The sequence below is a fragment of the Balaenoptera ricei genome, chromosome 6 (assembly GCF_028023285.1).
Source record: "Balaenoptera ricei isolate mBalRic1 chromosome 6, mBalRic1.hap2, whole genome shotgun sequence".
Lineage (NCBI taxonomy): Eukaryota > Metazoa > Chordata > Mammalia > Artiodactyla > Balaenopteridae > Balaenoptera > Balaenoptera ricei.
The window spans coordinates 66822140-66834858 of record NC_082644.1 but is presented as its reverse complement, the minus strand read 5'-3'; the positions used below and the strand labels follow the sequence as shown (position 1 = coordinate 66834858).

Below are 12719 nucleotides of genomic sequence, written 5' to 3'. Positions count from 1 at the left end.
CTGTTGACTAGTAAGCTCAAAACACCATAAGCCTTTCCTCTCCAGGATCTCAAACAGCTCACGCAAAATCGCTCTTACCTGAAGGAACACTCTCTTTGGCTTTGGACTGGCAGGGTTGGAGCTGTATGGGAAAAAAGTTCCACTGCAAACAAGGAGGAATGCAATTGTACATACCAAAGTTAAAGTTAGCATAGTTCTTTTTGTGCTTTTGGCAAGGTAGATGAAGTTAATCTAAAACACAAAACACAAAAATAGAAAAATTACCATTGGCAGAAAGGTGGCTTTACTGACTTTACTTTGTAACAGGTATTGTCAGACAGATAATAAAGGACATGTATCAGCATGTGCTACCATACTCCAACTCCCAGTACACAAAGCACTAATTATAAGGGATTTCCATCACAAGTCAGAGCCTAAATAAATGAGAGATGCCCCCATCTGCATGATGGTGCCTTTCTGACAGGCAGCCAGACAGTAAGAGGGAAAAAGGAAACTGAGACGGTGTCTCTGCTCAGTCAGCCAAGAGACTAGAGGATGTACATCCACCATCAGTCAAACCATGACCTTATTTTATTTCCGATTCTATCAAACCCTGTAAGTTAACTGCACAGCAGACACTATTTGGGTTGTACCAAACATCATGACATCAGGCTTTTATTAAAGAACCAGAGGTAAGCTTTTAAGCAAGTAAGTAGGCCTATTTCAACAAAACTCAAGTTCTAATAATGCTTTCATAATGTGCCTATGTGCTGGATTCATCTTTTAGATGCACCTTCAAGACTCTGCCTGTGGACCTGCACATAAGGAAAAACTGCAATAAAAGTAATTCTGCACCTGAGACTAACACAATATTGTAAATCAACTTATAGTTCACTTGGAAAAAAACCCAAAAAACTATGATAATTGAAACCAGGGAAAAAAGGTAATTCTGCCCTTGTCACTGCAGAGTTAACCAAGGCCAACACAATCAAAATAACAAATCTGAACTTGGGCAGGAAAAGCAAGTGGCTCAGTCTCAAGATGGGCATCCAGGAAGTCCTAAATATGCTTATATTAATTTTTAAATTGTAATAAAATCACTGAATTAAAAATTGCGAGGGACACATGATTATAGAATATGTCCACAGATCCCTTAGGGGTTCTGAAGGAGCCACTTTGAGAAACAATGACCTAGTCCCTGCTCCCCCTTTTGCCTTCTCCCCCTTATTGCCCACCCTCCAGGGTCAATATGTAGAAAAGTGAAGAACATAAATGTGAAAATATTTATACTGAGATGAAAATGAAAAATTAAGCAGATATTCATAACCTACCATATACTCTACTATATGAAACTAAGAGATTTTATATCTACAGTGTAACAATATGCCAACCAGGGTAATCTCCAGCAAAACAGTACTGGTCTTAAGTCGAAGATCTTAATGTTTTTACACTGAAGGATAGAAATAAGACAAAGTACCCAAGGATTTATGGCAGTGAGTTAGCAAAACACAATTTGTTACCCTGTCGGTCGCTCTTTCTCCTAACAGTAACAATATTTAAAATGTGGCTCCTTAGAACAGTGTCAAATATCCTGCCAAGTAATGAGTTTCACCTCCACTGGTTAAGTTTAGGTATACAGAGTCGTTTGGGTCCAAATAAAACCTCCCTGTCATAATGCTGTGGTTCCTGCCATTCGCAACCCTGTTGCTACCCAAAGTTGTCCTACAACTTCAGGTTAAGCTACAGTTTCCACATCCATATTTTCTCTTCTCCAGGTCATGAGGCTCATCTTCTGCCTCTTCCACCCACCTTCTGGAAGAGGTTTGGTAATGGTGATAAATGAAAAGGTGATCAGAGTGGGAGAGAAGGAAGAAGAGAATGGCCTCAGTGACAATGTGTTTGGATCCCACTGTATTAAATTTTACTGTCTTTTGTCTTAAATGTTACATCTGATATCACTCTAGGTTCCGAAATGGGTGTGAAATAAAATGAAGAGAAGCGTGAAAAGGGACTATGAAGTGTCCAATGTGTGCTGGCTCTTTCTCTGTTTCTCTCTGAGAATCTCCTCCTGATCCCACTCCTATCAGCAGTCTCATTTAATCAATATAACCATGATGGCCCCAGCACAGGATAACCCCAGGAAACCTGTTAACCGATCATTTGACAGCAATTTAATTACTTCCTAGCAAATATATTTAATAAATCCCCAAGGACTAAAAGACAAGCTCTCTGAAGTGTGCATTGTGGTTCAATTCTCCATTACTCAAGGAGAAAAGTCTCACTCTATTAAAAAGCCACTATCTGTAACACAGCTACACATAAATAAGAAAATAGCGAAGAGAATGATAACCCACAGCATCAAAGGGCAGCAGAGTTATTTCACATTATAATGAACATTAAATGAGGGTTTAAAGTATTCCAAGAGCCACTCTCCAAAAGTAGTTTAGAAGGTAATAAACTTTAATCTACTTGCTTACGGTTTCCAAGATTTCCATGCTTTTGGGGTCATTTTCAATTTCCACAGTGAAGTTTTCAGGGTTCATTTTGTCCCCTTCCCTATGGAACAGAACTGAAATGCCCCATATTCTGATCATCTTTTATGAGCATCAATAGCTTTCATTCATTGACTATGATTTAAATACACTGCAGGGGGTGGGGGGGGGGTCCAGTTCATAACTTAGCTGACTCTAGATTACAACCTAATCTACATGTGATGAAACTACATCTCCTTTAGTCCTCACAACAGCAAACCATCTATTAAGATATACAGAGGATTTAAAGGCTTAATATTAAAACCAAAAGAAGTAAACCCTGAAGGCAACAAAGAACATTTTAGAATTTTCCATCTATCCCTGCAAATACCGGTAAGGACTAAATCATAATATTAAAAGTGAAATGGCTGCAATGCTCAGATTTGTTTCAGAACTAGTACAGCTGATCTCAAACAATAGCGTGCATAAGAATTACTCTACAGGGCTGTATACGCAGTCATACACACAGCTATTTATTTGCTATTTAAGGGACTACCATGGACAGTGCTGACCACGCACGTGGTACTTTTATCTGCTGTCCCTGGACCCTAGTCCCCACATGAGATGCCCTTTACTATATCAGTGTGAAAAAGCGCACTCTTCTCTCCATGAAGGGAAGAGCTATAATAGTCATAGCTACTTTTTCTATTTGGTACCCTAGCCTCAAATCTCAGAGTGTACCTACGGGTATTCAATAAATACTTCTTACTCTTAAGGACTGCAATGAAAAGAGCCACAAAACAGCAGCCAGGCCAGAGTCCTGGAGAGTGCCGACACCACGCCAAGGGCAGGACTCTGCCTGGAGCTTGCTCTAACAGAGGGCAGTCTGGTTGTCAACTCTGCGTCATGTCTTTTCTTCCCTCTGGAGAGTCCCAGGGAGGAGAAGCAGGGATGGCACAGGTAGGACTCTCCCTGCGAGGGCAGAACACTGATACAGTAAAATGACAAGGCCTGTAACATGTATTCATTACTCGGTAAAGGAAGGCATGTTTGGGTGTCGTAAGTGTATGTCACTCGAGGACACAGACTTAATCAGTGACCTTGGCTGTGCCAGCAGCAAGGCAGGTGAACGACAAGGGAAAACTCCTCATCAGAATTAGTCTTTCTTCACTAGCTCTAACAGCACCAATGAAACTACCATGTATTTATTAACATTTTCCTCTAATTAGTAAGTTCAAAACACACTCTAAGAATTCACCACTAAGCAATCTCTACCAATTCTCACTTGGTATTCGTTCCACACATTCAAATTCAGGTAGTTTGAAAGCTATTTGAAAAGAAGTATAATCAGAGGATTTGGGAGGATGAGGAAGCAAAATTAACAACAAAACCGCCCTTCTACATTTTCTGCCCATACCGAACCCACAATATGCAGAGTCATTCACCATTTCTTTTGCTTAAGAGTAGAATCAACACTATTTCACAGGATCTAGCATGGCAAAACTCATCATGGATTTATATATAAAATGAGGAAGGAAATTAAAAAAAATTTTTTTTCCTTACAAAATAGGATGAGAGAATCATTGTACAACCAGCCAAAATAGAAGCCAGCACAACATCAGGTGGAATTTCCGAACCACTCCTCCCAAGGATAGGGGTAAACATCTCAAATACGGCCCAGATGAGGTACAATGCATAAAGATAAGGAATAAACATCCCCAAAAGGTAAAAGGCAATAAATTTTCCTCCGGCACCTACAGAAAAAGAGAAAGAAAACACATCTCTGAAATTCTCCAGTGAGATAAGAGCTTTTTATAGTCCTGGTATACCTTCGCACCTAACAGAAATTAGGTTAGCTCTGACTCTTGCCCTTTTGGTACATGTTATCTTAGTGAGATAAAACACTTTGACTTAGGGTAGAATACAAATAAGAAAACAAAATATGTAATATATTAATTAGCATGTGCTCATTTACGTGTAAGGTGTAAGATAAAAATCTGTGTGATCTGAAAATTAAAAAGAAACAAACAGCAACAATTTAGAAAGCCTACCCAAAAAGATCAAATATGGAAATAGTCCCTGGAAGCCTTATCTTATGTATTTTAAGGTATTTCCCATTTGTATCACAACCAAAAATACCCTACCATGCCGCCTAAAGTCCTTGTGCACGCAAAGCTTTGTGAGCAACGGGAATGCCACCCAGACAGCGCTAATAAATGCCGAGCAGAGCCCTTGGTAAGTGAGAGCTGTAAGGAACCCACAGTGCACAAACAGAGAGACGTCAAAAAATACTTCTCCCAGATACTGGTCACTGGCATTCTGAAAGAAAGAAAATACACAAGTAGTCTCATTCATGGGCCATTCATAAAGATCTTCTATTGTAGCGTAACTTCCACTGCTCCAAAAAGCTATATTTTGTTTGGAGCAGGGTCTATCCTTTAAACTTTAAACACTGACAAAGCTACCTCCTATCATAAAGTAATAAATTCAAATTACTGCACAGGAAAGGGGAATTTAACAAGATGGGGTAAAAACATCATTACTTGTATATAATCTGTGCTCTCCCTCCACCGGGCTGAAAGACCTTTGGGAAATGTTCTAAAATAGAAGAAAGGACTCTCCTAAAAACATTCACCTCTGTATCACAACCAAAAATACCCTACCAGCTCTTTTATTCATGCAACTTACAAGGAATGTCAAGCAAACTGGAGAAATGACCTATGTGAAGGCGGCTGCAGCGCCACCAACAGCACAGCTTGAGAACTGCAGGACCTTTAGAGCACACAGCCATGGGGTTTTTTTGCTTGATTCCTGAGTCTTTTCTATCTCCAACTGGTCTTGTAGCACAACTTTGCCCCCATCCTGGATTCCTGGTGGTTTCACGTTATAAAATTTGATCTACATTTTATGAGCTCTGAAGTCTGAGGATTCCTGTGCAGCACCTTGAGTTCTTCAGAAGAAAGTTGCCATATGAACTTAATACATTTTAACATCTGCACCAGCGATTCTATTAATGTAAACATGAAAGTTATAATTTTAGTGCAGAAATACCAAAACGGAAATAGATATATTTAAGCTTTTCTCTCTCCTCTGCCTTCTCATTACTGTATAGTCCAGGGCATGTTTGTTATAAGGGTCCCTAATTCAAGAGCTCAAAAGAGTTTGTCACATGTTTTCAAAACAAGTTAAAGTTCACTTGACAAACCTTCTTTGGACAATGAAAGATAGGGTATCATCGTTAAATAATTAGATGTTCAACATTGTTAATCAAGAGTCATGGTCGGGCTTCCCTTGTGGCGCAGTGGTTAAGAATCCTCCTGCCAATGCAGGGGACACGGGTTCGAGCCCTGGTCCGGGAAGATCCCACATGCTGCGGAGCAACTAAGCCCGTGAGCCACAACTACTGAAGCCCGCGCGCCCAGAGCCGGTGCTCCGCAACAAGAGAAGCCACCGCAATGAGAAGCCCGCGCACCACTCTCTGTAACTGAAGAAAGCCCGTGCGCAGCAATGAGATCCAATGCAACCAAAAATAAATAAATTTCTAAAAAAAAAAAAGAGTCATGGTCTTCAAAAAGAATAAAATAATTCTTAGGATTCAATTTGAAGCCAAATTCACTCAGACATTTAAAAACAAAGATCTCAACAATGAAGACTGTAATAACTGGAAATGTTTTACATTGTTCCCACATTGTACCTAAGTCCAAATATCCCTCAAATCTAGTTCCCCTCTCCCCATCTCTATTATCCCTCTACCCCTTCCAATCCATTCTATACACTGTTACCAGTGTGTTCCTACTAAATCACAAATTCTCTCACTCAATATCCTGCTTAGAAATTTTAAATTGTGGCCCCACTGATTTTTAGGGTCATGCTCCAACTTCACCCTGGCCTACTTTCCCAGTTATTATCCTACCAACCTCATCTTCACCACCCTGAACTTTTTATTGACTGTGAGCCAAATGCATCTTGTACATTCCCACCTTTGCCCATCAACCTGTTCTCTATCTGGCACACTTCTACTCAGGCTTCAAAAACCCAGTTCAAATGTCACCACCTCCTTCATGAAGCCTTCCTGACTTCCACAAACAAAATTCATCTCTCCTGGCCCTATATTCCTACAGCACTGTGAATATATCACTCTACTTCACTTCGGCCCAATGTACTGAAACCCCTGTGGTTTCCCCATCGTTTCATCCCCAAATGAAACTGAGCTCCTCAAAGAAAAAGACTATGTCCTGAATCTCTGTACCAGGCCTTAGCATGGAAGCCCACTGGATACTCAAAGACCATTTGTGAAATGAAAATAAAACACACTACTCTTTACATTGTGCCTTCAGCCCGAAGTTTTGTAATCAGACAAGTGAAATCAGTCAAAGTAAATAGAACTTTACTAAGCATTTCTGTCTTACCCTCTACTGAACCCCAATGCCGTATCAACGACAGTCAGCCACACTCTGACTGGTTACATACCATGGCACTAAGAATAAGCATGTGAAATTGAGCCCCATGGTATAATTCTTTTGGAGACAGAAGCCACTAAGATACAAGCATTGGCTCAACCATAAACAGATGGCTAATCTCAAAGAACCTTTCTTCAATAGGGCCTAAAACACAGAAGGGCTCCTCAGATCATATCCCAACATGAACTGAAACTGAGACCAAGGTTCAGGTACCAAAGACGTCCTTGTGAAAGGATGCTGTATTATATAGTCTTCCATGTCTCCATTCTAATCCTCAGCAGTACAAACCGAAAAAACCAGGTGTATACTGGCCATCTTGAAAATGACAGAACTAAGAAAGATTTTCCCTTTAACTCTCTTAGAAAATCAGAAACACTGCTTGCTCTCTCACTGTAATTTATTTTTAGTCCTATTATCTCATAACCCTAATACCTAATTTTGTTTTTACCAAACAAAATACACTGGTATACAGTTGAAACCATAACAATATGGCTGTATTCTCTAAGTCAGCATAAATCATTTTGGAACCCTATCTCCCTTCCCTTATTCTCCTTAGCAATGTGTCAGTATAACCCCCAGACCACAAAGGCATGCTGACAGAATCTGCATCAACAACATAAAAGTTAAAAAAAAAAAAAAAAAAGTGAAGGAAACTGAAAACTTTAAGCGCAGCAACGTTCATTCAGGCAGCAAACACTGTGTGTTAGTGCTGTGTCAGACACTGCCTAAGCACAGGGGACAATGAACAAAACACTCCATGCCCTCAAGGAGCTTACAGTCCAGTGGAAAACAGCGCTATTCAAATATAAATAATTGGGTGATCCCAAAGAAGGCTGGTAGATTCAAGAGCATGGCTACAAAAACCGCAGAGTCAGGAGAGGCAAAAGGCTATGCTAACACACCTTGCTGTCACCAACACCCCAAACTGTTTGCAGCTTCATAACCTCATTTGAAGTCTGCTACCCTCAGAATGAGAAGCCTTCCAGAAAGTCAACACAGATCTGGGAGTCAATTATCTATAGCCATGCCAAACAATCTTTGATAGCTCAAAAGGCCAAACACAAGGAACACCCACCTGAGTTTGTCTTCAATCCTAGAAGGCAGCAAAAAGAAATCAATAAATATGCCCAACACTTACCACATAATGAAATCTTTTTGCGAGGGTATGTATGAATATTATTTTGGCAACAGCTGCAGTTCCATACAGACAAACAGAGACGTAGAAGTGGTTATACCATGAGAGAGACTGTCCAATAAGAGAGATGAACACTGCTATAATGAGAACTGTAACCAAGCTAGTAAACCAGCTTATCAGAGTGATGCCAAGTCCACAGAAGAAGTCCTTTGTGTAGGCAGCAGCTAATGGAGAGAAAACAAAAAGTAGAGATCACCCTCTTTATCAAATCAATTTCATAACCAGTCAGTAGAATTAAAGGAGCAAACATTAAAACAAAATTCACCATTGTAATTGAAAATACTGAAATTTCTTAGGGGTAAGGTTTGTTAAACACTACACAGGGAAAGTATCAGTGAATAAGATTCAAGTACTGACATCTACTCAGAGTCTGTGGGTACAAAAGACGCAAAGAGATAAATCTTCAGGAGTAGTTCAGATATATTCCTGGCTAGAAAAGTGGGTTGTCTTAATCTTCATCACCTTTGGGATGCTTTGTGTATTGAAATAACAGCAGAAATGGAAGGCAAAGTTCCATATAAAATCTTACTAAAAGAAGCTAACACAGGAATAGAAGTAGCATGAGAAAATAACCAGTGATAAATGAGTATTTAAATTGCTGCTAAATATTTTATCTGATAACAGCACACACCAACTTAGAGTACAAAACATAGTAGAAGGAGACCAATTTAACCAGAAGAAGCTCATTTATACTCCAGAACAGTGTGCTATTGGTCTGCAGTGTGGACAAGAATTTTTAATGGGACTCTTCACTAAAAGTCAATCTTTACAAACCGTTTTCCACAAGCTTTTGTGGTACTTCTATGAAGTGTATAAGTACATAAAACTTGCCTGCTTCACCAAGACTAAAAGTATAATGAGCATATCAACCTGATATTCATTTACAAGTTTCTTACAACAGTATAAATCAAATGTTATTTTTCGTAAGATTTTTAACTTCTTGGAAAGATATAAGCAAAGTGACTAAAAAACTTCAGGCAAATTCCATATCCGTGCCAGCACTGGAGTTTTAAAGGAAAATACTTACTCTTATTTTGGGGCTGCAATAATTTCTTTCCCAGGTATAAAGCAACAGCCATTACCACCATGTAGTTAATTATCAAGCCAACACGAGAGGGGTAGGCAATGACAAACAGGCCAAGCACATCAAAGAAGACCATGTTTCCATGTTGATACTTAGAAGAAGAAGCCAACATATCAGATGTAGCTAGATATTTAAGAACTGCTAAAATGTTGTCACCTATTAGTTAAAAAAAAAAAAAAAAAAGAAAGGTAACAAAGTTGAATAAACCATCCACTGTTAGAGTAAAGAAATACCTAGAAAGACTGTGAACAGAAATAGCTTTCTACCATCCTACTGCTCTCCCCCACTTTTCTTACTAAATATCTCAGATAAGGTCCATGCCCCCTACTCTTGTTTCCTCTCCACTTCAAAGCTCAGCGACCTGGTCTTCATCCTTTCTCTTCTATTTATTACAGCTACTCCCTGATCAGTTCTACCCTCTCTGTTGACAAATCCAGTGGCTGTTTCTTAGTCCTTCTTCATTTAATATATACTTAATGTAGCAGACACTGCTCTAGATACCAGAAATTCAGTGGGGAACCAAGAAGCTCATGAAGCTCACAAACACCAAACAAGTTATTACACATGTGTTAAGAATTAATAAGGAATGTCAATGATATTCCAATTAAAAAAAGAAAGAATAAGGAGAGAGTCCCCTAAAAACATATCACGGGAGACTAATGGAGTTTGAGAAGTCGGGGAAGCACTCGAGGAAGTGAAATTTACAGCTAAAGGATGGACAGGAGCTACATCGCGGGAGAGATTGTCCAGACTGAGACTGTTCATCTGTGTAGATGAAGGCCCTGAGGAGGGCAATTTCCAGATACAGGGTGGAAAAAAAGTCCGGAATGAGGAGAGAGAGTATTCAGCAATGAAGCTGGAGAGCTGGGAGAGTCATTATCAGGCAGAATCTGGCACATCAGATGCTGTCACAAATATCTGTTATATCAATCACTGACTAAATGAGTTTGAACTTAATAATGAAGAATTATCAGAAGACATGAATGACTGGCATTTCTTCCTGCTGCTCATCCCACTGACTTTCTCTTTCCACTGAAGACACCACCTCTGTCTTACTGCGGGATTTCTTTCATTGGCTCTTCTGTCACACCTTAGAATGTGTCTTCCTCAAAGCTCAAGTTTAGTCCTCTACCTTTGCTTCCCTCTTCCAAAAACCATTTCCATTCTCCATACTTCTGTGGTTTTCTCTATGCCTTTAATTTCCAAACCCAGAAACCCAGTTCTGTCATGAGCTCTAACAGTGTATCTATATTTTCATCTTGTCAGTTCACAGGCACCCTCCATCTTACATCTGACAGACTTCAGTCTCCTCCCCCTCTTCATGACTGCTCTGGATGGGGGCCTCCTTCCTGTGTTCCCATCATGGTCAATGGCATCATCTCTCCCCCGGCCAGCTAGGCCTGATGCTGCCCCTTGCTGCCCCTTCTACCTAATCTGTCAAGTTTTGTTGAATTTACATTCCAAATATACCTAATTTTCTATCTCCTTGCTTTCATTTCTATCTTTGCTCAACACCCCAGTCTAGGTCCTTTACTATTCCATACGAAAATTACTGTTGGAACAGCCCTGACTCCTGGCTCTCTCCCTGTCTCCACCATCCACTCCACACTGCATCACCAGACTAACAGCATTTTAAACCATCATTCATTCATGTACTCAGGCCTTTGATGATTCCTTATTCCTGCAGCATCTTCTTGCTGATTTTTAAAGCTTTCTACAATTTTCTCTACCCTATACACTTATACCTCATTTCTCTCTATTTCTGAAAATGCAACCTCCATTCTGACAAGCTACTCACCAACAGCCCCTCATACACAAACACAACCTACTCGCACTCTGCTCTTCCTTGGGACACACCCTCTCTTCTCCATTGTGCCAAATCCCACCAACTCTTATTAAGGCTCAGCAACAGACTCACCTCCCCTGACTACTATAGATCTCTCTGGAAAACACTTTAACTCCCTTGCCCCTTGTCCTGACACCTGTCCTATAACCCACTCACTGGCCCTCACCACCCAACCTCGGATCGATGTAACTTTTCCAGACCTGGGCAAGTTGCCCAAACATGTGCTTGCACCACCTCCAATGTATAGCTTCCATTTTGGCTACACTCGCATCACTCAGCAATCCGACCATAACCCTGGGTCAACACCCTTTCAAATTCCTCATAATGAATAGTCTTATGTTCTTAACTGCTAAACTAGACTTCAAGGCTAAAATTCAAAGCCTCATCTAACTCCAAAGCCCCACCTCATTTACACCATACACTGCCTCCCTAATGCACAGGACACAGAATATTTATAGGTTTACAGGTCATCCACAGTATTCCATCTTAATATCAAAAGTCTAAATTAGAATACCAACCTGCTCGCTGAATGGAATCTGTTAGAATTCTGTCCGCTGTGTCATACTTGGTGTGATAAATGTATCCATTCTCAATAAAAGCTAAGTCTATTCCTAAGACATACAGGAAAAAAAAAAAAAAGTCATTTTAAAGATCAACCTTACTTTAGGCCTACTTGTTTAATGTATTAAATTCCTGAAAGACAAAACATCAAAGCAGTGGCATGATTGTTTGTCACATTCATGAATGCATGATGTAAATTCTCTTCCAAATTCTCACAGAACCAATAGTTATGGTACATAATTCAATACATAATGACTGGGGCATTACAATTCACACAGCAAGGGGTAGGAATATTGAGCACGGGAGGTCATCAAAACTTTGCCATCTACATCCTTGCCAGGCCAGAGCCAAATTTTAACTTCAAATAAGCTGTACAAGTCCCCAGGGCAGTCGGCAAAGCAAGATAACAATGAAAAAGACCCCTGAAGGATCTATTACCATCTTTTGGGAATGAAGTGCTAACCAGTCCTCCCCTGTTCTGTCACACTGTGGGCCAAGATGACATGTTCTAGAAAAGGGAAGCATTTAAATTAGACTGGAGTTTAAAAGAAAAAGAAACTATCAGGATCTCTCTTTCAGTAAGTCAAAATATGCAGTTTTCACATAGAGAATTTGCTCTCAGAAAATGCTGCTCACTCACAAACTTCCAAAAAGTAAAACTTGTTTTTGATTAATCATTGTCACAAAAAAGCCCGTAACGACTGACAGAATACCTGGAATGTTCCCAAAATCCCTGTAGATACGAAAGTCAGTATCTGAAGGAATGATTCCACTCTGGAAAACCTCCTGAGCCACCACGGAAGCAAAAGGGTGTTTAGCTGCTGAAACATAAGCTTGGACCAACCAAGGATTTTCAGGACCTGAAATGAAACATGACAACACAATACAAGGTTAATCTGGTAAATATTTTTAATATAGTAATTTTTTAAACACACCTAAAATAGTTACTGTGGTGATTTGGGGAGATAGGTCAAGAGTTTGTTTTTTTGAATCCTATTTTCTGTATTTTCCAACATTTCTTTGATAAATGTGTATGACTTTTTAGAATGAAAAATAACCTTTAAGAAAACAAAATTGCTTTTAATTATAAAATAACAGCACTATAAAAACTTTAAGTTTAAAA

General features: G+C 39.7%; 1 protein-coding gene across 1 annotated transcript in view; it reads right to left on the bottom strand.

Moving 5' to 3' along the window:
• Positions 1-12719, bottom strand: part of ERMP1 (endoplasmic reticulum metallopeptidase 1) — a 52687-nt gene that overhangs the window by 22908 nt on the left and 17060 nt on the right. The window contains exons 5-11 of the mRNA XM_059924773.1: positions 12310-12456; positions 11554-11646; positions 9133-9345; positions 8049-8269; positions 4595-4769; positions 4014-4204; positions 79-231 (exon numbers count right to left, since the gene is read on the bottom strand). Coding sequence (XP_059780756.1) covers positions 79-231; positions 4014-4204; positions 4595-4769; positions 8049-8269; positions 9133-9345; positions 11554-11646; positions 12310-12456 — 1193 coding nt within the window. The remainder of the gene's footprint in view (positions 1-78; positions 232-4013; positions 4205-4594; positions 4770-8048; positions 8270-9132; positions 9346-11553; positions 11647-12309; positions 12457-12719) is intronic.